General features: G+C 40.7%; 2 protein-coding genes across 3 annotated transcripts in view; both read right to left on the bottom strand.

The window, feature by feature from the left end:
- LOC105928142 (protein yippee-like 1) overlaps positions 1-1,352 on the bottom strand; it is a 34,909-nt gene extending 33,557 nt beyond the window's left edge. The window contains exon 1 of the mRNA XM_012865271.3: positions 642-1,352. The gene's annotated coding sequence lies outside the window, so the exon portion shown is untranslated. The remainder of the gene's footprint in view (positions 1-641) is intronic.
- Positions 1,353-8,505: 7,153 nt separating this feature from the next.
- LOC118564934 (mitogen-activated protein kinase 1) lies at positions 8,506-21,736 on the bottom strand. Of its 2 annotated transcripts, none has more exons than XM_036144365.1 (8): positions 21,546-21,736; positions 17,848-18,037; positions 15,801-15,917; positions 15,268-15,382; positions 13,260-13,391; positions 12,662-12,771; positions 12,449-12,577; positions 8,506-10,549 (listed from the first exon to the last, which is right to left on the bottom strand). In XM_036144365.1, exons 1-7 carry the CDS (start codon positions 21,554-21,556, stop codon positions 12,461-12,463), a joined length of 792 nt encoding a protein of 263 aa, XP_036000258.1. In that variant the 5' UTR covers positions 21,557-21,736; the 3' UTR covers positions 8,506-10,549; positions 12,449-12,460. The 2 variants fall into 2 exon arrangements, with proteins under 2 accessions (XP_036000258.1, XP_036000257.1); XM_036144364.1 differs by having other exon boundaries at positions 12,439-12,577; positions 21,546-21,671.
- Positions 21,737-26,010: the final 4,274 nt, after the last annotated feature.

Here is a 26,010-nt window from a genome sequence, read left to right on the forward strand (position 1 = left end):
TATTAGGACTGCCTTTTGTTTCAATGAATGTGTAACAAAATGTTGTAAGCACTCGGAAGCTCGAGAAAAACCCACGATGGATGGATGTAAACACAACATTTGCTGCAGCTTCCAGGGTTGCACTCCGCTGTGCGCGTGCGCGTCACGAAATCCGACGTTTCTTTGTGTTTTTGTCGCCTGTTCACGTGGCTTTTTAATCCCCCCCCCCCCAACACCCCCCCCCCCCCCCCCCCATGACAACACAAACACACGTATGCACACACGCACACGCACGCACTAAAACCTGAGCTAAAATCTGCAACTCCGACATCAAATTACAAAACCTGGCTCAGTTCTTAAAAGGTTAAAAAACAACATCCAACCAGAATAGAAACCGTTATTTAAGACAATAATAATAAAAAGAACACAATCTTGCATGGTGCATAGACATGAGCAGAGCACGTTAAAAGTCTTTTAATGTCTGTAAACGTGCAGTTTGCAGAAAGAAGTCTGCAAACTGAAATAGCAACCTTATAAATATTTGGCTGCGCGCATCCTTTAAGATGTAATGCGACGTTAAAGCTGCACATTTAAATGCTGATGATGGCTCGCTGCAAAACAACACCGCGTCCTCCAGTAGGTCACCCTGGCTTTGCACTCACCCCCAAAGACGCTTCGCCTTCTCCCCCCTTCCTGCGGAGACCAAAACAACCCGGCGGAGGAGACGCGTCTCTCGGCTGGAGCTGCTGCGGGAGTCTGGAACACGGGCAGCTTTTCACGGGTGCATAAATCCAGCTGCAAGCGGCTGCAGCACCGGTCGGGTCGGAATCGGATCAGTTAAAAAGTCTCCACAAACATCAGCGCGTCCCGTCCAGAACCCCCTCTGCGCGCTTCAGGGCGATCCGCGGAGATCTGCGGGAACCTTCTCCTGGCGAGTGTCCCGGCTGAAGAGTGGAGACCCATCCGTCAGAGTGGGCTCATGTCTTATTGTTCCTGTTTTTAATCCTCAGTATACTTCTAGTCGTCCGAAAGCAGCAGCAGCAGCGGGTTGACAGGCCGAGCGGTTCCGTCTGAGGCCTTATTTAGAGCGAAAATCCCAATAATCTCTGCAGCGCGGCGCGCTGTGCTCCAAACGCAAACATACGCACGACCAGGAATCCAACTACCTGACGGAGCTGCCCGGGTCTGGCTGGAGACTGCGTGTGAGCTGACTGCGGAGCCAAACTTGTCTGAAAAGTGCAAGAAAAACTGCGTTTTATTTCATCAACTGATGCGGCGTTCAAGTGCTGCAGGGAATATGGTTTACGAGAACCACCGATAAAAGAAAAACAAGCTGAAAAAGTACGGAATCCCAGACGTGCCAGTTTTTTGTGCTTCGTTTTAATGTTTTAGTGGTATACTGAATATTAAAAGATGAATATAAAATAAAATATATAAAAAATATCAAATGAAAAATCATATTGTGAACAATGAGAGGACAAAGAAAAAAAAAAGGATCTGATTCTTGTTTATTAATGCTGTAATTCACTCTAACGTGGCAGATATTTAACTCAGGACAGAATCCTGGCTGATGGCGATCCGTTCCTTTCTTATTAGAGCTTGGAGTTGATCACAATGTGGTGGGTTCTGTTTGTGGACTGACCACAGGTCCAAAACTTAGTGTTCTGACCTTTTCAGGCACTTTGCAGCCATGTTTACCTCGTCATGCTGGTAAATCCACAGGTCACCACATGGTTGCTGGAAGAGCTTTGTGTTGCAGCAGCACATCTTGGTACCATTTTATTGTTGAGGAGATTGGGAGGTTTCCGGTGGCCATGAATGGAGAACAAACCGCCCTCCACCGCATCAGGACGCTTCGCTGTGGACACGGTGCAGGACTTAGGGTAGATCTGACTCATCTTTGCCAGCCAGAGGATTTTCCACATGACAAGGGAAGAATGATACATCAGAAAAAAATTACTTTGCAGCAGTCTCCTGCTTGTGCTTAACCTTTTCTGTAAAATATAATACTTTAACACCATTTCTGGTGGGAAATAAATGCAGATGCCTTACGTTCAAACCTACCGAAGACGGCTGATATCGCTGCTTTTTTTTAAAGATGGATTAGCCCGAATAGATTCACATAGTTTGGTGTCTAACCCAGAGTGACAGACAGATTTTACAACCAGCGACCTTTCGGGCTCCCTAACCACTTGGTCACCACTAAAGTAGCATAAACATATTGAATCCTAGCCCTGTACCTCAAAATGAAAACTGCCCTCATCTCACCATGTTGATGGATCCATCAGCAGCCATCGGGCATTTTACATGTTTAAACCCTCAGCATTGCCAATAACTTATCATGGGTTTATTATGAAGTTACAATTGGCATTATTCTGATGCATGCCCAGCAAAACAGAATGTCAGCAAAATACTGAAATGCTGAAATATCTTTAAATGTTTTTTTTTTAAACTGGAAGATGTTTGGACATTCCTGTATTTCAACACTGAGACCATTCCACAGTCCCCCCCCCCCCCCACCCCCCCACCCACAGACTGATACACAAAAAACGCATTTTTACATTTTCTTCAGAAATCATGGCCTTCATCTCATTGTCTGTACATTTACAGGCATCAGGTTGTGGCAGCATTCACTCCCCCTGAAAGAGCACAGGACCAAAGTGGACGTCTGCATTGTCTGCCTCCCCTGATGATGTCACAGCTAACAGAATGCCAGACCAGGTGTACCTTCTATGAACAGAAAAAGACAGCGAGAACAAAAAGTTTAAAAGTTGAAACAACAAATCATGCAAATTGGAGAACAGTAGTAAAACTCAGCAAAGTGGGAGAGAAATAATTAATGTTCTCCAGCAGCCTAAGCCTATAGCAGCATAACTAAATGGATAGCTCAGGGTAACCTAAACCAGTGTAAATAAAACAAAAATGGAAAATAGCATATTAGTACATTCACAACAACATTGTTAACCATTTTTATCCGTCTTTTTGATACTCTCCATAACGGTTTTAGTGGTATTACCCCCAAACTTCTACATAGTCCTCCAGATATGGTACAATGGCGAAGGAATACAGTAGTTGGAGGGATTTGTGATATTTCCTCATCTAGAAAGGTCTTTAGTATATTTTGTTGACTATTTGTTTTATTAAAGTATAATTAAATCATAATAATTATATGGATGTTTATTTTGAATAAACTGCATATTTAATAGTTTTCCTTAAAAGAAGCAGTCTTTTAAAAACACGAGCAGAGCAAAATTACATGAAAATGATAGTAATTCGGCCTGTCTTTGTTAAATTCGCTCTTTGAACAAAAAGGTTTTACCATGAGTCTCAAAGGATGACGTTTTGCTGCTACTATCTCCACCAAAACAACGTCTTTCTCTTTAAAAAGCTGTTAGTTCCCACCCAGGGAGCGTTCCGTGAAGGCGGCAGGAGCAGCACAGTAGCCCAGTTACACAGATCCAGCCACAAATAGCGTCCAATGAGAACGAAGAACACCTTCCAGCCGACCAATCCGTTGCCGGAGTGGGAGGTGCAAGCTAAATGCGGCCAATCAGCGCGAGGGCAGGCTGTTTTTTGCGCGCGTCCGCGGACGAATGTTTTTTTTTTTTTTTTTTTTTTTGGCACCGCGCGCAGCCGCCTGACGCGTGCCAAATGTAAACGTAACTGTTGGAAGCGCATGCGTGGCCGCATTGCAAGCACGTGGTGGAGCCAGAACAAGTAAACAAACTCGCGGGTAATCAATAGGATTGGTTGGTTTGTTTTGTCTTCTACGTTAACGTCACTGTTCGTCTGTACTTCATCTTTAATTAAAGATAATTAGCTAAAACATAAAGGAGTGATAATGTGCTTATCTTTTAGCAGAATAAATGTAAATGCATATAATTTTCACTCGTGAAAAGCAAAGTAACTGTAACAACATTACAAATTTAGAATTGTGAACCTGTTTTGTAAAATTAAAGATAAAACATCTTCCCTCTGCGGCACAGCCTGTGACGCTCAAGCAAACGACATTTAAATTTTATGAATCAAACCTTATGTAATTGCTCATGAGGCGCAGGACAAGACCGCAGAGGGATTTTAACCTGTACCGCAGCGACCCCTAGCGGACACGATGGTAACTGCCTGCAAATTACATAATCCAGTGCAGTCATAGCAGCAGCTCCAATCCGGGTTTAAGATGCTTTATTTTAAGGGAACAGTTTTATTAAGGAACACTTTTTTTTCCTCCAAATTTGTAATAAACAATAGAGGTCTGAAAATATTTTTAATCTGCAGAAGCAATATTTGTGGGGGTTAACTCATTTTGTACATGTTATCTTCAAGGACGAGTGTAATTTATGCAAATATGGAATCTGTGCAATATTAAATCTGTCTTTAGAAATAAATCATCACAAACTTTTCCTCTCTAGTAACCCACGGGGTTTAAATGTTGCATCGCTTGCGTTTTAGTGGAAGAGAGGAGTCTGTCTCAGAGCAAGAGTAAATCCTAAAAGTACAGTGCATAATTTAAAAAATAAAGTATAAATGTGAAATTAAAGGTTTATCTGACACCTGCATTTCTAAATATTGATGCAAATATTCACTTGAACAAACGGCAGAAGGATTGGTCCTTTGGGGGCACGCAGACAGTGGTGGGAGTAAGGAATGACTGGGATCACAGAGGAGCAGCTACAGGGGATGTGGGTGGTGGCAGTTGCTGAAGCATCTGACAGTGCAGAGTTGCCAGCTTTTAAGGGAAATGCATTCAATGATATTTTGTCATAAAAAAATGATGAACTGGCTCAGTCAGTGTTTAGTGGTTTAACTTGGAGAGATTAAACAAGGCCAGGCAAGTTTATATAAAAAAACAAAACAAAAAAACAATTCAAGGTGCTTAACCTTATGAAAGCGTAAGTAATCATATTAAAAAGGTAATTGGAGTGACGTCATAAAAAAAAAAAAAAAATTCAATGTTTCAGTTCATAGTTTAATTAGATCAGTCACAGGGAGCTCTAAACAAATGTGTTTTTAATCTTAATTTAAAGGAACTCAGGCTTTCAGCACTTTTACAGTTTTCTGGGAGTTTGTTCCAGATCAGTGGAGCATAGGAACTAAATGCTGCTTCTCCATGTCTGGTTCTGGTTCTGGTTCTGGTTCTGCAGAGCAGGCTGGAGCCAGAAGACCTGAGTGGTCTGGAGGGTTGATGCCCTGATAACAAGTCTGTGATGGATTTAGGTGCTAATTCAGGGATTTATAGACTAACAGAAGGATTTTAAAGTCATTTAAAATCCACTATTCCTCCCTCCACGTTTTCTCTACCGGCTTCATGACAGGAATCGGGCTCCAAAAAGTTCATATTGTTGTCGGCCAACCATCTCTTCACTTTAACCATTTTTAGGTCTTTGTCAAGTTGAAACAGCCAATATTCTCCAGGACCAGGTTTCTACGCAGACCATCAGATGTTAATACTCACATTTTTTTCCTTTTGTGTCTCGTCTGGCAGCGTAGCAATAAGAATTGTCTTAATGCCAAATAAAGCCCAACAGATTTTACTTTCACAAGTGGAGAATTATTGCTTTCACCATAGTGCTCCGCTTGATTTCTATATGCAAGAAGGTTTATTAGATATTATGCTGGGACTAACGACACAAACAGGAAGGTAATAAAAAAGGAGAGAAACGGATGAGAGAAAATGCTAAAAGGGAGAAAAGGTGAAAAGAGGAAAGTGAGAGCAATATAACATCCTCAGAGTCTTTCTTGATTTGGTCAAGTCAAATTGATTTGGCTAAAAGAAAAGAAAAGAAAAACTCAAATAATGTTCACACAACCATTATTATAGGAATAAACACCTCAATAGGCCTGATTATTTTTGCTTAATTTTAGACAAGTCTCTTTCTCTCTCTCTGCCTTCCTTGTTCTGCATCCATCAAATCCAGCAGAATGTTGCTTCTTCCTTGAGATTTGTTCCACCAGCAAATCCCCCAATTCTTCTGGAGGTGATCCACTGGAACTTGAAGACATTTAGATACAACTTTGTGGGCCTTTCCCAGAATTGTGAGCAGCCAGTTTTTTTTTTTTTAGCCATGAAGCATCACATACCAGCTGCTGAAAGCGGCAGCTCACCTGTGCAGTGGATGGAAACAGCTGTTCTCTATGGATCAGAGTCATTGGGAAGCTTTAACCCGGCCAGCCAGATTATAACGTGTAGCACTCTCCATTCTGCACGTTATAATCTGGGACGGCTCCCAATTAATCCATTTGGGGAAAGGAGGGACATTCAGGAGAACTCTGAGCTGATTGGGGGAAGCAACACCTAGCGCCCGCCTACCAAAGGCTGGTTTTAGCCAATCACGGTATGAAATGAAAACAAAAGGATCAGACGCCATGAGAAACCGCAACAATTTAGGCTGATCAGACTCAAGGCCGTTCTTGCTGTTCTGGATTCTGACGAACCAGATGTGAAAGCAGCAGCTACACATCTGTCCTCCTGCACCACCACGTTTGTGTTGGATCAGCTGTGGGCTCGTCTGCTCTGCTTTCATCACAGCTGGTATGTCCCGCCTTAAACCATAATGCTGCAACGTGATTGGTCCGCACAAATACCGCGAGAATTTAGCTTGAATGCAAGGTTGGGGAAGATTAAGACTAACACAGGGGAACTAAAAAAAAAAAAAAAAAAAAAAAAGTATATATATATATATATATATATATATATAAATAAATAAATAAATAAATAAATAAAAGGACCAGATGCTCCCCAAAGTCCTTTAAAATGTAGGGACGGATTTCTAAGCCAACCTATCATGAATGAAGACTCAGACAAGCTAATGAAGGTATAGTATTTTTAATGAACGTCTATTGAAATGTCATGGCAAAGTTGCAAAAAGACCCCAAAAAAAAGTTTATTTTTTTTCCTCATAAGAAGCAGGTCAGTCTGTAAATAATAGCAAATGCTTCGTTCAAGTCAAATCCTTCACACGACAGCGAAATAAAACTGACCAATCAATTCCAAACGATTTAATGGCAGCTTAAACAAACCCTTAAAATACAACCAATGGTTCTCTTTTTTTAGTTTTTCTTTTCTCTTTTTTTTTTTTTAAACTACACAATTAAAGATTTATACTGATCAAAACATACAGAGTGAAGTAGTTCCACTGGAGACAACTCAAACAAGATTAGTGTCTGATAGAAACAACATTAATTTTACAATAAAAATATCTGCACAAAAACATCCCAAAAGAAAAAAAAAATGTATTTAAAAAGGAAAATAAGGGTAACGCAAAAATATATTGAATTTTTTTTGTCTTTTATTACAGTCACATCACACAGCTGTTGCAACAGATCTCTTTAAAATGTACAGAAATGAAGGATAAGGTCGCCCCCACCCCCCACAGTTGATTGTGTTCATCTTTAAGAGCGTTTACTGCGATCACAACGGATTCCCCACTAAACAAAAGCTGCACATCAAAATCTTGGATATCGAGACTATCAAAAAAGGCACAAACAGACAAGGTTGCACAAAGAGCTCAGCTGAAGCTTTTTTTATTTTTTTTATTTTTTAAATTTGTCCTCTTTTTATACAACTAATCCCACGAAGGTTTCCAGTGCCCTTAAAAGTTCTCATCTACCCCCCCCCCCCCCCCTCCTGCTTCTCAAAGAAAAAAGAAGAATCTATCTACAGGCATGTCAAGTCCTGGCAGGCACCTTGGATTACTAGTCCCATCCCAACTAGCGGAGAAGCAAGTGCATTTCATGAACGGAGACGGACGAGTGAGTGCAGCGAGGAGCAACGGTTACATCTGCAAGTGCAAAGGAACGACAAAGTGACAAACGACAGCGAAAAGCCACGCTGGGCCGTCGTGTCGTCCACCGTCCAGTTTAAATCTGTGGATGGAACCAAAGCAATAGTTTTTATTTAGTTTTATTTTTTTTAAATGGGAGTGAAGCGGGAGATAAAAAAATGCCACCTTTAAGATTTAAAATTTGCATCGATTATAGTGGAAACAAAAAGGATATTTTTGATAAATGTGTCGCGCAGGTTGTGTTTTATTAATTGTTATATTTGATTTAAACTGATGTAAAGGAACATGATCATGTTGGACTCGATGTATACATGTCTTTTTTAAAACCAGTACAGAAGCCCATTTATGCCACTTGTAACGCTTAAATCTAAATTTTGACTAATTATAGCGTCAGTAGTATCCGATAAATGGGCTCCCACCTTCCTGAAGTCAGCCTCTGGTCGGTGACCTGCGGCGGTTCAACATCTAACGTGGCTGCTGTGATGTCAGCAGGGCGCCATGACATCACAGCTGGGTGTGGTCAGAGGTGCAGCTGACCAGTTATGGCTTGAGTGCGTCTGAGCGGCGCCTTCATGTCCTCTGGTGAAGATAAACGTTCACCGTTCCGTCGTTACAAGCCGAGGGAAACTTCCTGCGCTCTGCAGCTTAAAATGGGTCGAGCTCGTCGTCTGAGAATTTCTCCCATAATGCATTTTACTCCAACTTTAAACGGAGCAGCACGGCCGCGTTGTTTCTCTCTTTTTCCCCCCAGACTGAGTTAATGTTTATAATAGAGAGAAATCTCCATGTTGGTCCAGTTTGAAGTTGAGGAGCCGGGAAGCAGAAAATTATCCGTCACGTCTGAGAGAATCAAAGCTGTGACGGCTCCTTTTTACCTTCCTCCTCCTCCTCTTCCTCCTCCTCCTCAGGATTTACTCCCAGTCAGAGCAAAGGAAAAATCAAACATCCAACCTTTGGCTCCATAGTGTCTCACTTCTTAATAAGAGCAACTTGGAGATGCATTTTAACGACTAAAATCTAGACTATTTGGATTAGGACATTAAAAGGTCTGGTGAATGTTTCCATAGATGCCCTGAAGTTTTGCAGAGATTCACTCGGCCTTCAGATGCTGCAGCGCTGCCCTATTCCCCCCCCCCCCCCCACCTTCTTTAAAAAGCATTTTCTCACTTCTTTGAAATAAAAGTATTTAATCTAACAGTCTTCCATCAGATTGACATGAGAAGTTGTTGACCTGCGCTGCATTTCTGCACGTCTACGCTGGTCCACATTCTGCCAGCTGGTGCGAGAACTAAGACGTGAAATTTAAAGCAAAACCTTTTGTGAAATGAGGTTTATCTACTGAGACCCTGTGCTTTGAGCACCCCCCCCCCCCCCCCCACCGCATTTCTTGGGGTGATTTCTTAAAGACGGAGCGTTTATCGTCATTGAACTGCGTCTGGGTGTGCAGACGGACTTGGACAGAGAGGAAAATCAAAATGCATATTAAAGTCTGCTTAACGGAGAGGCCTGACGGGGTCATGGGTCACGGTGACGGCAACCAGGGAGGGACAGAAAGCACCGAGTGTTGTGGAGCGAGATGATGAGCGGGGAAAGGAGCCGGAGCGCCGCCCCAGCGGACCCGGCCGGCTTGTGTGGCACTTTTAACGTTGCCGTCTTTGTATACGGAGCTTATAACAGTCATGCAAAGGGCACAGTATTATTCTAACGAGGCGAGAGAGGTCCACAAACACCAGAGAGGACAACCGAGAATAACGGGAGAACTGAGGGGGGGGGGAGGGGCACGGCGACCGGGTCTACACATCCCGCCCTCCCCCCGCAAAATATGAAAATATCATACAAACTTGTGTGAAATCAACTTTTCCTTTATTTCCTCGTGGCTAAGGCAGAAACTTCCAATGAACTCGTTCGGTACATATCTACATGTTTTAATGCCAATAAGAAAAAAAAGGGCCTTTTTTCCTGGGAAAACTCATCAGATTCACTTATCTTCACCCTAAACAATAAAACATCTTAAGACTCTTCAGGCTTCATATATATATATATATTTATAGTTATATGAGGTCCTCATATCTGGGCCTTTTGTGTGAGTATGTTTGAGATTAAAATACAAGGTTTGATAAAATATACATCCTCATCAACACCAAGTGATGGCTTCAGGCCAGGATAGTCTGGCGAATTCTGTCATAATTGCATAAATCAGGTGAATTAATTCAAAATTTTTTTTCCATAATGAGAGAAAGAAAAAAAGACAGATCACTGCATCCTTTTGTAACAGTGCAACAAAAGGTATGAAAACTTGTTTTGTTTTAATGATTGATTTTTTTTTTGGTGCAAAGAAGTTGCACCAAAAAACAAAAAAACCCCCAATAAACAAAACAAAAAAACAAATTTATCATAAAAAAAAAAGTTTTAAATCATAAGAGCCAAATGCCTTTTGAGACACGCACATAAACACAAAAAAAAGTTGTTTATCTTGGCTTCAAAAAACACAGTTTCCCCCCAAACCATAAGCTGTGACGTGTGACCCCCCCCCCCCCCCCCCCCCCCCCTCTACCTCACCTCTCTGCTGAGAGACAGGATGACTGATTGATTCCTGACGCCGTTCCTGAGCAAAGTGGACTTGCCGAGAGAAAATAAGAGACCGGAGGAATCCAGGCGGTGCGAACATCAGGGGAGGAGAAATAAAAACAAAGCAAAACCCCAAAAATAACCCAAAAAAAACAAAATCACAGCAACAGAGTGGAGGCGGGGAGGAGCAGTGGCGACGCAGAACCCGTCCGCAGAATCTCCTGGAGGGACAAAAATCAAACAGTTGGGTTTAAACTTTAATTTACCGAACAGTAATGACGTTTTCAGACTATAAGGAGCATTAAATATTCTTCCCTAGTGTCTAATATCTCTCCTCCACGTCCACAGCTCTCTATCGTCTCTGTCAGGAGGACAGAGTAGCTGGACTACACTGTTTCTAACATAAAGCCAAAATAAACTGAACTTTTATATTTAAATAACTTTCTAGGTTTATTGTTGCTAGCGCGTACTCCAGGCTGCCTTACATGAATGCACTTCTAGTTTAGACATTACAGTCAGGCAGTCTGGTAGACAGCTCAGGGGTCCTCAGGTAGTGACACAGTGTACCGTAATGCTCCTAATATCCACTGAGTGGAGCGACTTTGTTACTAACCAAATCCGTATTTACACATTTTAAAAGATTTATGCGAACATTGTACCACATAAAATCAGTCAGCAAGCACAAATGTGTTTATCTATAAAGGCACACCATACATTTTTGAGAAAATTTAAGGATTTTAAATGCACCTTATAGTCCGAAACATACAGTAATTGTTACATCTTCCTCTTTTTTTTTTGCTACGCTGTGAAATGCAGCTGAAGACACAATAATTTCATCCAGCAGGTCAAACACAAAGCAAACAGCAGAGGATAATTATTATAGGAAGAATATGGCGCTGGGTGGAGCTCACTTTGAATCCATTCCCATCAGGCTTGGGGCTGGACTTTGACTAGGCCGTCGCAGCTATGGATGCACGGTTATTGGATGGATTGTTTTTATTGTGAAAAGGAAAATTAAACACTTTCAGGAACAAAAAGGTGCAGCGGGTGCGCTGGGGATAAACGCCTTATTAAAACCAACATGGAAAAATTTGGTTTGTTTGCGCTTTAAGAAAACTACAAACAAAACTACAAATCACAAAAAAATAAGTAAATAAACAAAATAAAATAAAATCCTGGCAACATAATTTGCTAAACAGTTAAATTGATGAAGGAAAGAAAATTATATATATATATATATATATATATATATATATATATATATATATATATATATATATATATATATATATATATATATATATATATATATATATATATATATATATATATATATATATATATAAGACTAGGGCTGGGCGATATGGATTAAAAAATAAATCTCCGATTTTATCATCCGATTAATCAAATTTTTCCTCCTTTTTGTTTCATAAAAAGAAATTAAAGAAATTATTTTAAAACTTTTTTTTTTATGTCAAGTATTTCATCAGGGAGTTGACCTGGATTCAAAGTGCAACTAAAAACAAGCTGTGAAACATGCTTGTAAAACAAGATGCCAGCCGTGCCATTATAAACAATGAAAATATAACAAAACATTTGCTGCTAGTGGTATTACACATTGAGCTAAGAACAGGCTTCACTGCACTTGTGAACTTCAAACTAAGTTAAAAAAAAGTAAATAAGTAAATGAAGTACCTCGTATTATGGTAAAAAAACTTAACAATATTTTGACAATATATTTGCCTAAACTTATATTCAGCATCACATGCTGTTCTCCTCCTGGAAACCCAGTGAGTGTATTGGCAAAATAAAATCCAGATTTTCCAAAAATGAAATCTTAAAGAATTGTAAATTCGAATTAATCGATTAAATCGATTTATCGCCAAGCCCCATTTAAGACCGAGGTTGATAACCTGGTTGTATTACTGACTCTTAAGGTCTAAAATTATGATTAAAATGTTTAAGAGCCTTTATGACTCAAAGTTTTCCACTTAAATAGATTTTAGCAGATTTTTAGGAAGGTTTGAAGTTTTAGGTGAGCCTTTGTCCAGAGTGGCTCTCAGTGGGTTAACCTGTGGGGCGGAGCCGACCTGTGCGTACCCGTGCGTACCTGTGCGTACCTGTGGGAGGCGTTAGGACCTGAAGCCGGGCTGGAAGCGAGCCGTTTCTTCAAAGATGAGCTCCTTCAGCGTCTCTTTGGGCAAGTCGTCCAGCTCCATGTCGAATTTGAACGGGGCCTCGGCCACGGGCTTCACGGCACAGACAGGAGACGGTTAGCTCACACCGGCCGACAACCAGGTAACCACGGAAACAGGCGGGGGGGCGGGTCTCACCTCGTCTGTGGGGTCGTAGTACTGCTCCAGGTAGGGGTGGGCCAGCGCCTCCTCCACCTCGATCCTCTTGTGGGGGTTAAAGGTGAGCATCTTGTCCAGCAGGTCCAGAGCTGCGGCACAGCAACACGGATCAGAACCAGTACATGTGGGCCGACACTAGGGGGCGCCATCGCACCCTCCCTGCAGCAAAGCCTTTCTAACAGGATTTCACAGCGTTCTCTGATCTAGGCTGCTAACCTGCTCAGGAAGCCGATAAGACCAGAGGATTTTCCTCCTGATCAGCTGATCTGCGTATCTGGCAGGAAGAGCTTCAGTGAAAACTCGTCTGCATGACTTCAGACCGACGTATCGGCTGAAGGACCGCACCGACTACAACGTCAGGCTGTAAACAATCAGTTTCTGGCTAAACCCTTTTGTAGACAGTTCACTGTAAATCTTACATGGGACTCGCTTTAATTTGTTATCTTAAGGGCAGACGTTTCCTCGCCGTCTGAGCGGGAACTTTCTGCCTCGTTTATTCTCAGACCTTTCTGAGGAAGGAGGACGCGTTTCCTGAAAAGCTCGGCTATAAAACGGGCCGTTAGGAGCGTGCTCTGACCTTTTGGATCGGCGTTGGGGAAGAGGCGGTTCCAGGGCACTTTGCAGCGCACCGGCAGCGACAGCAGGTAGTTCCTGGCCTTGATGTTGATGATGCAGTTGAGATCTTCCTGGGAGGGAGAGCCCAGGATCCCTGAGGGAGGAGAATAAGTCAGGACCCGTTTCTAAAAGGTGGACGAATCACAAACTTCTCACTTATACAAGCAGCTTCCTAAGACAGAAACATGAACACGCCACGCAGGCAGATGGAAGAAGCAATATTTGGTCTAGCACCAAGACAAGAGTCTGAAGAGGGCAGCGTTGTCTCTGGAGGAGGAGCAGCTGCTGCTGGTGGCAGAGAAATCTCTGACAGACCTGAGACGCAGCAAAACGTACAACAGCAGCCAGCAGACCTCTGTGTGACGCTTTATTCTGTGTAGCAGGGCTGGACGATAGAGAAAAAAACTAATATATAAAATAGAAATCTTACTGATCGATATTCATGATCATCAAAGTGAAAACATTTTTTAAGTGCAGCCCTGGACATTTTATGCCGTCTTTTAGCGACCTATTTTTAGAATAAAGAACGCTTGATCTATGAACTCTTTAAAGGGGGCGGAGCTTGGTTCCTGGGTCTGCGTTGTGATTGGTTGGGAGGATGTAATGACTGTAATATTAACCTATATGGCAAGAATGCAAAACAAATTAAAACTTTATCCTATTGAACTTTTTATTGACCCTTTTTTCTATCATAGATAAAAAGTCTATTTATAAATCTAGATCGTTATTGAATGATCGTTCAGCCCTACTCTGTAGACATAATTTTTGATAAATATTAGAGATTTGCAAATAGAATAAAATAAAATCAAACCTCCTTTGTTTAAGCCTAACTTAGTTTTATGTGTGATGTTTGAGAAAACGTCTTTCTCGGTCAAATGAAAACTGTACTCCAGCTCTTGACGGTGGATATTTCCTGGAGCCACAGAAACATTTCCTCACAGTGAACCTTGAGGAGATCACAGAAAATTTGTTTTGGTTCCTCAAAAGTCGGCTACACAACTGCAAATTAGCGCCGCCTGATATTAGAAACTCCTGTAGCTGATATTTGAGTCAGATCCAGGTTTTTCCTCTCCTCCTCATTTATTAAGAAGCTCTGAGCGCACACTGTGACTCTCAGCATCTACGGCAGGTATGAGCCTCCACTGCAGCAACGCAGCAGAGAAATCTGACTTCAGACCTGAAACATCCGAGCTTCTGGTACCACATAAACAGATTTAACAGGTAATGGATCGCTGCTCCAGAACAGGGTTTTCTGCATGTCTCAGTAAGTTAAATATCAGACTTATTAAACCCTTTAAGGTGAATTATGAATAACATTTTAGAACTACATTAACAATATGAAAAATAATATTCTTCATGCATCCTAGTCCAGCTGGATTTGTCCTGCATGTGAATGCTTTCAGTAAAACATGGCTGATGTGTAACTTTCACATCTGAACCCAACACCCGGTACCCAGGAATCAATACCGGTACTTCACAGTACTTTTGTGTGTTTATGTAGTAATGTTAATGATGTTAATTTATTAATAAAATCTCACATTTTTTTCAATTTAACATGTATTTCTCAGTATATAAACTATGGATCTAAAAATGAACCTTGTGAAATAATTTATTAATTTTAATATACAGCACATAAAACACATATTTACCAAAACAACAGTTATCAGAGGCCCAGAGGGAACGAGGTTAATATGAGTTTAAAGCTGCATGGGAATGAAATTCAGGGAATTGTTTTAGAGCAACAGATTTTAATAGAAAAAAAAATATTAAAAAGGTTTTATCCTGGTTTTAAATCAGGGCGGGTTACGTTTGCAATGAGGGAACAGAGAGACTCTCCTCTGGGCTCAGAGAGGAGCAGCTTTTCCTGGCAGACACCGCTTCATCCTTTTCTGGAGAATAAGCTGACAAAGTCATCATAACCCTCCTCATAAGAGGTTTACATGTTTTACAAAGCAAGGCACCATATTTACCCAAAATGTGGTTGAGCTGATCCAGGTAGTGCTTCCCAGGGAAGATGGGCCTGTTTGACAGCATCTCAGCCAGGATGCAACCCACCGACCAGATGTCTATGGACTTGGTATAGCCCTGAAAGTGAACCCAAAACAGTTTTGATCATTAATACGGGGATTAAAGAATTAGATCTAAAAAGGAAAATGTCTAAGAATCCTCCTGCTAATCAAGAAAAATAGCTCAATTTGTTTGAATTAACCTTAGAACAAATGTTTTAAAGGTTTTCTTTGTAAGGGATGTTTTCAGAGCAGCTGAACTGAGGAAGCACTTTATTTCTCCATACTTCTACAACAGTGTTGAGAAATAAAGAGTGACCACAGACCAGGGTGACGTAACAGCCAGTGCACCGTCCATGGCTAAACCTGAATAAGCAGCTAAACCTGAATAAGCAGCATAAATGTGAACGTAAAAACTAAAACCACTACATGCTTTCTAAAGAACAAGGCCAATGCGCTGCGTCTCTGCGTGTAGAAGAAGAAAGGCAGAGCCTCACCTTGGAGTTGAGCATGATCTCTGGAGCTCTGTACCAACGCGTGGCGACATACTCTGTTAGGAAGCCAGTGTGGTCGTGGTCAGGGTCAGCCACACGGGCCAGACCAAAGTCACAGATCTGGAGAAAAACACAAATAAATGAGCCAAAAAAACAAACAAACAAAAGGAAACAAAACGGCAGCATATACAGCCATGTCTTGGTTCAGTTTAGAGGATTTTATTCATCTTTTTTTACGCAAACGGCTCCGTCTTTCATATCTTGGCTGGTAAATGAGCCGCGGCTCTTTTGTGTCTTATATCCAGACCAGAAGTTTACATACAGCCACTCTTTGGGTTATTTTCTGATGTAGAATCATAATTACAAATTTCTTACATATTTTTTTGTTTGAACAATTGGTTTCTTTTCTGCATTCTACCCTGTCAAATGTATACATACAGCTTTAGTTATGAACCATCTTGATATTTTAAGACCTTTAGCAAGTTGTGTTCCAAACACACGCTGTCAGGTTGGATATTTGATATTTCTTACCAGAATAGGTCAAATTAATCTACAACATGTGGGTTTCTAGCCAATGACCCACTTTAAAGGCGCCTTGTCATGTACTATGACCACACAGGTTGCATACAAAGGTTTCCCTGTTAAATTATCACACCCAACAAGCTGTGGTAATTGAATAATAACATTTGGGATTAATAAAACACGTTTTAATAAATTAAAAAGGGAAATTAAATGCTGTAACTCAGTTTTAATGATGAAGTTAAATGTTAGCTACTTTATCCATTGCAAACTTCATTTCGATTGGTTCACTGTTGCGCTGGAAGTTTCTACCATCTACACGTTGTTTGAAGGTGCCCATTATTTCAATCCTTTTCTTTAATCCAGCAGAAACTATTGTGACAATCTTGGAACCTGCAGTTTTTTTTTTGTTTTTTTTTATTTTTTTTAGGAAAGACACCAACAGATTTTCCAGTTCCAGACTCATCTAAACCTACAAATTTCCTTCCAAACAGGTACGTATAAAAAAAAATCTGAATGTTGTGAAAAAGTTAAATATCTTGTCAGGAAATTCCAGTAGTTTTCATTTATGCCTGACAGAGTAGCATTTAGTGCTGCAATAACATTTCAGAAAACCGGACCAGCCTGATGAATCAGTTTCACTTTCTCTGTGACGAACCATGAGGCCCTCAGTGGGCTGATCATTTTATCTACATGACGTGGCATAACCCCCCCCCCCCACCCCCCCCCCCATTATCATTATATATCAGGATGGATAAACAGCAGAAATTGGTTTCCCACTGGAGACCTGATTTGTTTTCTAAGTGTTTATTTATTTTTGGAGCGGTGTAATTGATGCCATCCAGTCGTCTAAACCAACAGATTGCATCATCCAGCAGCAGGACGGTAAAACGGGAACATTAAAGAGTTGTTAGATGGTATTAAGAAACAACTTTAGGTAAGAAAAAAAAAAAAATTGTGTGGTTTAGAAAAGACTTTCCTAACTTGCATAAAACTATAGTCATCATCCTTATCTCTTCACTTAATCTCTTAGACTTTACAAGTTCTTTGAGTTTAATAAAAACGAGTTCCATTAAGGAAGAACTGTGTCATTCCACTGGCATTTATGGACATGGAGACAGGAAACTTCTAACTATGACTGTAGTTTTTTAGTTTATAAAACTTTGGCTCAGACTGGATTCTCCAACTAGCCGTTCTCCTTCAGATCTGAACCCTGAACCGTTTAAAGCAGCGGCTCCAGCCCATCGCAGACATTTCCTTCATTAAACACATCAGATTAAAATAAGTGGATCACAGAGGAGCTTCTGAAGAACGGATGGTTAAGCTTTTAAAGGTAATTCAGGTGTTTGTGCATCGACACAGTGACACAGGTGAACGCACGCAGGAAGGTGATTCCTGAGGACCGGCGTTTAGGGCAAAAAGCCGAGGGAAGCCTGTAATCTGCTTACTCAGCGATTACCTGCAAGTTGCATCAGACAAAAAGAAATCTGAGGGTTGGCGGTTTATGTGGTGAGAACACGGCAGACGTTACCTTGAGATCACAGGTGGTGTTGAGGAGAAGGTTGGAGGGCTTCAGGTCGCGGTGCAGGACGTTGGCAGAATGGATGTACTTGAGTCCTCGTAGGATCTGGTAGAGGAAGTAGCAGATGTGGTCGTTGCTCAGGTGTTGGGTCTTCAGGAGCTTGTAGAGATCTGTCTCCATGAGATCCTGGACGATGTATCTGCACCCATCAAGGTTAAAGGCCTTCTACGTTTTGGTTGTGGAAACTAGAAACCCGTGTTGGTGTCGGTGAGGCTGTGAAAAATACAGGTCAAGTCGTGCCGATACTAGAAATGGTAATTAAACCTGGTAATTAAACCTGGTAGTTAAACCTTCACAAAAAGATGGTTGCTATTGGCACAAAATGCATTTAATAAACCAGCAATTGTGTTTTTGTGCAACAAATAAAAAATAAAAATCAGCTGGGCAAAAAGGAGGAAGCGCTGCTAACGAGTATTAAGCTGAGCAGCGTAGGTTTTCCTGGCACAAGGATAAAGATAATAAAGATAAGTAGAGGGCATTACCCAATGGCTGAGAAAACAAACTGCCTGCATCCTTTTTCTGACTATCACTCTGAGAAAAGAGCCACAAGAAGAATTCATGAACTGGATTATTTAAATTTTGAACTTGACCAAATCTCTGCATCTTTGAGTGAAACTTTAGCTCAAACAGAGAAATCAGCTTTATTAACAGATCGACACATTTCGCCACTTGACCTTCGCCATCTGAAGCTAAAACATGAACAAAGTTGAAATCCTCACTTTTACCAGATCTTTGCCTCCTAAATGTTTCTAGTAAAACCCGGTGCATCAGGAGGGACACAGCTCAGACCTTTTCAGCTGAGACCCGTTCAAAGCGTTTCCACCGCCCTGACTTTCTGAGATTTGGTTCTGCAGTACGTGTCGGTATGAGGAAGTGGTTAGAGACTAGAAAAAGCTGCCAAGTCATCAGTTTTCAGCAATACCTTCTATGCTGTACCTTATGATTTCAAAGGGTTAAAACATCAGGTCTAAATTGTCTTAAACACCCGGGAGCGGTGGAACCTCAGTTTATGGAAAGTACGACGTATTGAACATATTCAGTATTCGTCGTATAGATGTTGTTAATTAATTCTAATCAGGATGCACAAATCAGTTTCACTGTAAGCAGGGACAGCCATAACTTCCCACCTCGCTCGAGCACAAAAAGACTTCTGGACAGGAGGAGACGGAGGAATGGATATAAGTTATAAGTTATAATAAATATAAGCTGGTTAAACTGCAGGAAAATCACCAAAGCGTCTGAGACGGGATGAGAAAGAGCCAGAAAATATCTTCACTCCCACTTCTGTTCAGTTTGAGCTTCTAAACTCCAGAAAGTGTTTCCCAGTTTCCTCTTTTCAAAATAAATAAAATAAATAATTTTTTCCTCTTATTGTAAACGTGTTTTTATTGTAATGTTAGGTCTTGTTTTTATTTTATTTTGTAGTTCAGTTCCGTCACGGGCGAGCAAAGACGATTTATGAGCAATGCCTGCAGACGGCCGTCTATGCGACGATAAAAGGCGACCAATCAGAGCCGCTTCCAGCCGACAGGCAGCAGGGGAACCCATACTGGCAGCAAATTAACACAAAACTGTGACACACTGTGCTTTTAAACCTTTATATCAGAACCAGCATCTGTAGCATCATTAGCATCTCTACCTTGACTAATGGAGCATGGGTGCCTTAGCAGAAGCTCCTCATATCAGCAAAGCATCTAAATGTAATACCGCTGCTGAATGTTTTGGTACGATAAAATCCCCCAATGTTTGCCATCATTGCAACTTCAACGTTTTCTGTGAGCTTTAGCAGATATGAGAAATGTCATGTATGGATGCTGCAATGAAAACTCATCATTGTGCAGCCCTATAATAGCAAACATGTTTGGAGACGCCCCACCTGACCATCGCAATATGGCCGCCGTCATAGCTGCTCGCTTCGTTACGCTTCCGCGTTTTTTCCTGCCGTCAACTTCACGTTTCACCTCAAAATGCTAAAATGCTCTCCTGCTGCCAAACAATTAACACGAGGAGGAGATTTTCAATCAATTTATCTGTCAGTGGTCATAATCTAATGCCTCAACTGTTTCCAGCTGCTGTTTATATTATAAAACGCTCCCTGCCTTCAGTGAAGCTTCAGTTATCAGGGAAGTCCATTAAACGCGACTCACAGCTAACGAGCTGCTGGAGTACCGACCATTAACGCCTTTCTCTGATCTACGTCACACGTAGCGAGCTTCTCCCCAGAGGATGGAATAAAGGCGCAGCGCCGCTACACTGAACTTCAAATCTAAGGCCTTTCCTGCCCCCCCGATCGTTTCCCTCAAATTTATCGAAATTCCTCATTTCCACAGCGAAATCTCTGAGTACTGTCATCCCGCGATATTTTGGAGCGAGACTTGCTTCTCATTGGTCGACTGTTCTGTGACGCGTTGTAATTAAGCGCCGTCATTGGTGGAAACCTGATCGCACGCAAACCTTCAAAGAGACTTTTTCCTTTAACAACTTTTCTGAAGAAGGAAACGAGACGAATCACGACAAAACGCCAGTCGCTACATGAAGCTTAACGATCAGAAGGAGATTTCTGCATTTTCTACGCGTCCTTGGCGGCGACCACCGCCCGTGTAGCTGAGGCGCCGATCGCCACTGGCAGACCTGGTCACACCTGATGGATACGACTGAGTTTCATAAGCAGAGCTGTAGTTTGTTAGGCTCGACCACATGAAGGTAAACTTTGTGCATTCACTTGGAAATGTTACAGTTTCTACCAGTATTTGTACATCTTGTTAGCAGTAAAGAACATTTCATTTGGCCTCAGGAGGAACTTGGTGTTGGATATCTTCTTATGCATCTTAGGTTTTACATTTAGAGCGGACTGAAAGCTTAAGCTGCAGGAAATGGCCTCCATTTGTACTTGAAACAGATAAAATACTAGAGCAACATCCTCCAGCCCCTCCACTATATACTCTATTTCTGGGGAGAACCCTCTGTAGGATAACTTAAAGAGCGGCGCTATGATTAGCACAGGATTATTTCATCCAACCCAGAAAATTATCGGCTTGGTGAAGTCTCTCGTCGTGCGTCTCTAGACGTTTCACGCGTCAGTTTGGCTGAAAACTAAACTGGAGCGTTAAATTAAAAGGTAATTTATGTTTGTGAGGCAAACTTTAGACTGTAGCTGTAAAAATGTGCGTATTTCTTTAATCCCTGCACAGCACCACTGCAGCTCTCCCTCCATGTTAGCGTAGGGTCAGCACATGTTGGATTTGTTTCCAGGTTCGTCATATTTCATTTTTCAAAACAGCTTTTAAATGTAGAGTACAGAACCAAGTGTGCGGCACTTTCTGAGGTTAAAAAACGTCCACTTAATCCAACAATTCAGCTGTAATAGTGGACTAGATGTGCTTCTTCTCATCGCATTGATGCAGAACCACCCAAAGTCTCGATGCGGCGTTGTTGGGAAACAGTGAAGAGCGTCTGAGGCAGATACACGGTGACAGGTGGCCATTATGCAATAAAACACAAATGAACATCGCTGCTCAAACAGAACGCTGTGTGAGCGTAGAAAGTCTGGATGGTTCCTGAGATAAAAAGCACCCAATGCAAATATTACCCAGATAAACATCTTCAAAATGTGAGAACGCCACCATCAAACCCGAGCGCTAGGATACACGTCCTTCATGTGGTCGATGACGGGCGCCCGGATGATGTCATTGATCCCGATGATGTTCTCGTGCTTGAAGCGCAGCAGGATCTTGATTTCCCTCAGGGTGCGTTGGCAGTAGGTCTGGTGCTCGAAGGGGCTGATCTTCTTGATGGCCACGCGTGTCTTGTTGTCACGATCATAAGCAGAGCTGGAAGATAAAAGGAAGCAGAAAAGCCACAAGTTAGATTAAGAAGGACTGCTACAAATTTAAGAGCATCTTTAATAACAATAGTTGATGCATGAAGCTGTGTGATGTTTCTCATTCCTCTGGGATGACTCCTGGGCTGTAATCTGAGCAGATGCCCATTAAAACATGGGATTGAGTGTCAGAACAAACTAGGGATGCACAATTAATCGCTTTTGCAATATAATCACAATTCAAAACAAAAAATAAAATTAAAAAATTGCAGAGTTCAGCAGTTTTTAGCTCTGTAACAATCAGTGAATCAGACGCGTCCTTTAGGTGTCAGTAAAACGTTTAAAGTGGGTTTGCTCCACATGGAAGGGAAGACAGTTGCAGCAGTGAGATAATCTAATTTTATTACTTGTTTTAGAGTTTATATAATCATACTGTTTTACCAGAAACTTTCAGGAATCTCACCACAGCATTAAGTTCTGGTCAATCAGTTTAATACATAGACCTGTTTGTTGGTTACACTTTATGTTCAACAAGGATTGATGTCCAAACCAATAAAAAGCTGTTCTCTTGAATAATATTCTGATTAATAAAAACATTAAAAGTTCTTGTTTTAAATAGTCCTTGTTTACAAACATCTATCTATAGACCATTTTTGTGGCCTGTGGTTAATGCAGAGAAAAGTTTAAATCTAATCGCAGTTATGGTTGAAATATATCGTAGTCAGAACACGATCATTTCTGCTCTGAGTTCAGACGCAGCGGCTCTTTTAGCACCTGATCTGCACAGCGATGAAAGACTGATTTGTTGTTTGTATATGTTTAAAAAGACATGATAAATTAAACTGCCCCCCCCCCACAAAAAAAACCGCATTAAATCGCAATCTTAAGATATTAACAAAAAAATCGTTCAGCTCTAGAACAAAGCCAGATTCTAGTTAGAGTAAAATTTGTCTTCATTTTGTATGTATGTACATATTTATATATGTTTTGTTGTTACTGTGTACAGCACTCTGGACAGAGGCATCTGTATTCAATGAGCTATATAAATAAAGTTGACATTAACAGATTTAGCAACAAAAACAAATAGTTGATTTTATGACTGGGTACAAACTTATCATGCTTATCAATATTACACTGCAAAAAGGGAACCAAGAGTAACATTTGCTTTAACTAGTATACTTGTCCGTTATTTGAGCATTTGAGTTTAAATTATCTGACAATGGAATAACGATTTTTTTCACTTAAAATAGGATTAATTCATCTCCATCATCTTATTACAAGTGCAGTATATCTAATTATCTTATTTTAGGGATCAAAATACTTTTTTTTTATTGGCAGATAATCTTATTTAGCTGCTCAAATCAATGACAAATACACTCATTTCCAGAAAATTTTACTTTTAGTTCCCTTTATACAGCACACTTTCACCGTGTTTAGTTGTGCAGAAAATATGCAAAACACGCAATTACATAGTAGCTTTACTTAGCTTTCCTGCAGCCAACTACAGTTTATTTCCTGGACATATTTTTTTTAAAAAAAGTAAAAAGGTACATTTGAATATACGTTTCTAAACAGAAAAATAAAACAAAAAAATAACTAAAGTTATTTCTAAGGAGACGAGTTTCTGAAGAGGCCGTCAGTCGCTGAGCTCGGTGACAAACTTCCTTCCTGTGGTTTGCTGCTGGAAAGCTTTAATGTAAAAACTATATCACAGGAAACGTCAGGTTTCAATCTGCAGCGCCTTCGCACACAAACTACTAAGGTACTGGTAACTAGTTTTAACAATACTGACCAATGCCTGAATAAGTAGCAGCAACACGTTTGTTTTGCTTTTACAGCATAAACTTTAATCACCCCCCTAAAAAAATTAAATAAAAAACACAACAAAAATCTGCAGGGGAATTAAAACTAATAATTTAACAGTGAAAGAGAGCTGGGAGGGCGAGGGAGGTCAAACACCAGAGAAGAAAGAGTTTGTATTCTTTAGCAGCCATTCTGAGTTCAGCTTTATCCTCTGGGAGATCTGTGATTTCTGCTGACTCTGCATGCGCCGGCTTTTTGTTGCAAAACTGCAGCAACAGCAGATTTTTCTTCCCCAAAACGGGCCCAGCTTGTTTTTAAATGACTTAAAGTGTCGTACACCTTCAGCCAAGCTAAACACCACAAAACAATAATGGTTTATTTTTCCGTGTGTACAATGTGCCGAGGAGAGAAAGGTTTGATTCAGGAACCGAAACTTTTATCTCACGCTGAACCTCGGTGGTTTGCACTCACATACTTTCTCATTTAAACTACTTTTAAATTCCCACGCTATTGTTTAAACAAAAAGGTCCAACGAGCTCCACACAAACCCAAAAGCAACTCAGTTACATCTAAAATTAGAATCTCAAAAAAAAAAAAAAAAAGACATTTTAGTAATGAAGTCCTTTAAGTTGAAATTAATTTTATAGACAGATTACACCGTTATACATTTTAAAATCCTGTTTTTTAAGAACATTAAAATGTATCTTAAGGCTAATAACTAATTTCTAATGTACAGCTATCAGCTTACTGAGAATTATTTTCATATAATGTACTTTATATGTCGTTGGGCCATGTTTGCATGCTTTACTGCATCGACGCTTGGAGTTGTACTTAAATTATAAATCTCTTTAATGGGCTTTGCCTCACAAACTTCGCAAATTTGCAGTTAACCCAGTTTATCTTAACCCCGCCAGTACTTTTTCCTTCCACTCAACTTTCCATTGATATTCAGGCAGTATTTGTGGCTCATCCATTCCTTTTTCTGGGACAACCATCAGGTCAGCAGTCAGCTCAATGATTTGCATCATTGATATAACATTTACGGACTAAAAATCCTTTACTTCTTTTATGTAAAGATGGCAATTTTACAATAAGCTAAATTTTAAGTTTGTTATCAGCCATGATGAAAATGAACAGAAATAATAAAAAACAAAATGTATCATTGTGTGTTTGGAACCGATGACTTTCACTTAATAAATTGAATTAGTGAAATAAATTAACTTCCTGGTTATATTCGCATTTATTGAGATGCACTTGCTGATATTTTCCATAATGTATACGTGCAGTTATTAGGTTCTAGGGTTATGTGGCCAAACTGGCTGCTGACCTACAACCAACTGCATAGTAAACGCCTTCTGCAGACCTGCAGCCGTCTGTTGCAGTCGCTCTACCAGAGAGAAGATTGTGCAACGGCTGCAGCACTTCAACATAACAGACATGGAGAGGCTGCAATGTTTATGGTTTCCCAACATCCCAGAGCTTCATCCTTTACACCCATCCAAGCACTGTTTTATTTCTGCATGTTACAAGCAACGCTAATGTCTGTAAAAAAACACCCACACAATGGGACAAAATAAGAAACGAGTTGCTATAGCGATGGGGGTGTAAGGACGAAAATGTAAACAGTGTGCCAGCCTGCTGCAAGGGAAATATGAGCGGCCTTCCTTTCTACTCGCTCCAGAGGAATGTGTGTGTGTGTGTGTGTGTGTGTGTGTGTGTGTGTGTGTGTGTGTGTGTGTGTGTGGGAGGAAAGTAAATAGTTTTCCATGTAACTCTTCTACTCGAGCAGATGCCCTCGTGTGCAGGCCGCAGCTGAAATCTGGATCAGCTGAACGGCCAGTTCAGCTCGCTGATTATTATAATTCAGAAGTGGTCAGAAGCGCAGTTTGGTAGTGATATAAGCACAATCTGCATAAGAAAGCTGCTCCTTTATTGAAATTGGGTGAATGTGGGAACTAATCTGTGCTGGTTAGGAAAAAAAAAAAAAAACTGTAAGCTTTCAGAAGCACTGAGAAGAAAAAACCTAATTAGTTGATATTAAATGTTTCTTTAAAGCAATCAAATGATCCAAAATGAGCATGGTACTTGGCATGGTTAAACACCTCGTAGGAATTAAAGGCAAGAGCAGAATAAAACACTGGTAATGCACCGATTGATTTGCCTTTGATCAATAATCTGACTTTTTTTTTTTAAATTAGGTCTGACTGGTAATCAACATCAAATATGGAGAAACTTGGGCTTTTCCCCACATTTATTAAATGCATCCGAATTAAAACCTGGTTTGTGGATGACCAACCTGCATTTTCTTTCAGGCACTTTATCGTTTAGCTTAATTGTAATTTCCTGTTGAAACTAAAATAGGCATGGTGCGTTTATTGGTAGCAAGTAATACGAAGGAGTTACATCATATTTAATGTCTTTTCAATAAGAGCCCAGAGAAAGTACTGCAGTGACCAGAGTTGGAGGAACAATGCCTCGCCGTACCTCCC

The sequence above is a fragment of the Fundulus heteroclitus genome, chromosome 12 (genome assembly GCF_011125445.2).
Source record: "Fundulus heteroclitus isolate FHET01 chromosome 12, MU-UCD_Fhet_4.1, whole genome shotgun sequence".
Taxonomy (NCBI): domain Eukaryota; kingdom Metazoa; phylum Chordata; class Actinopteri; order Cyprinodontiformes; family Fundulidae; genus Fundulus; species Fundulus heteroclitus.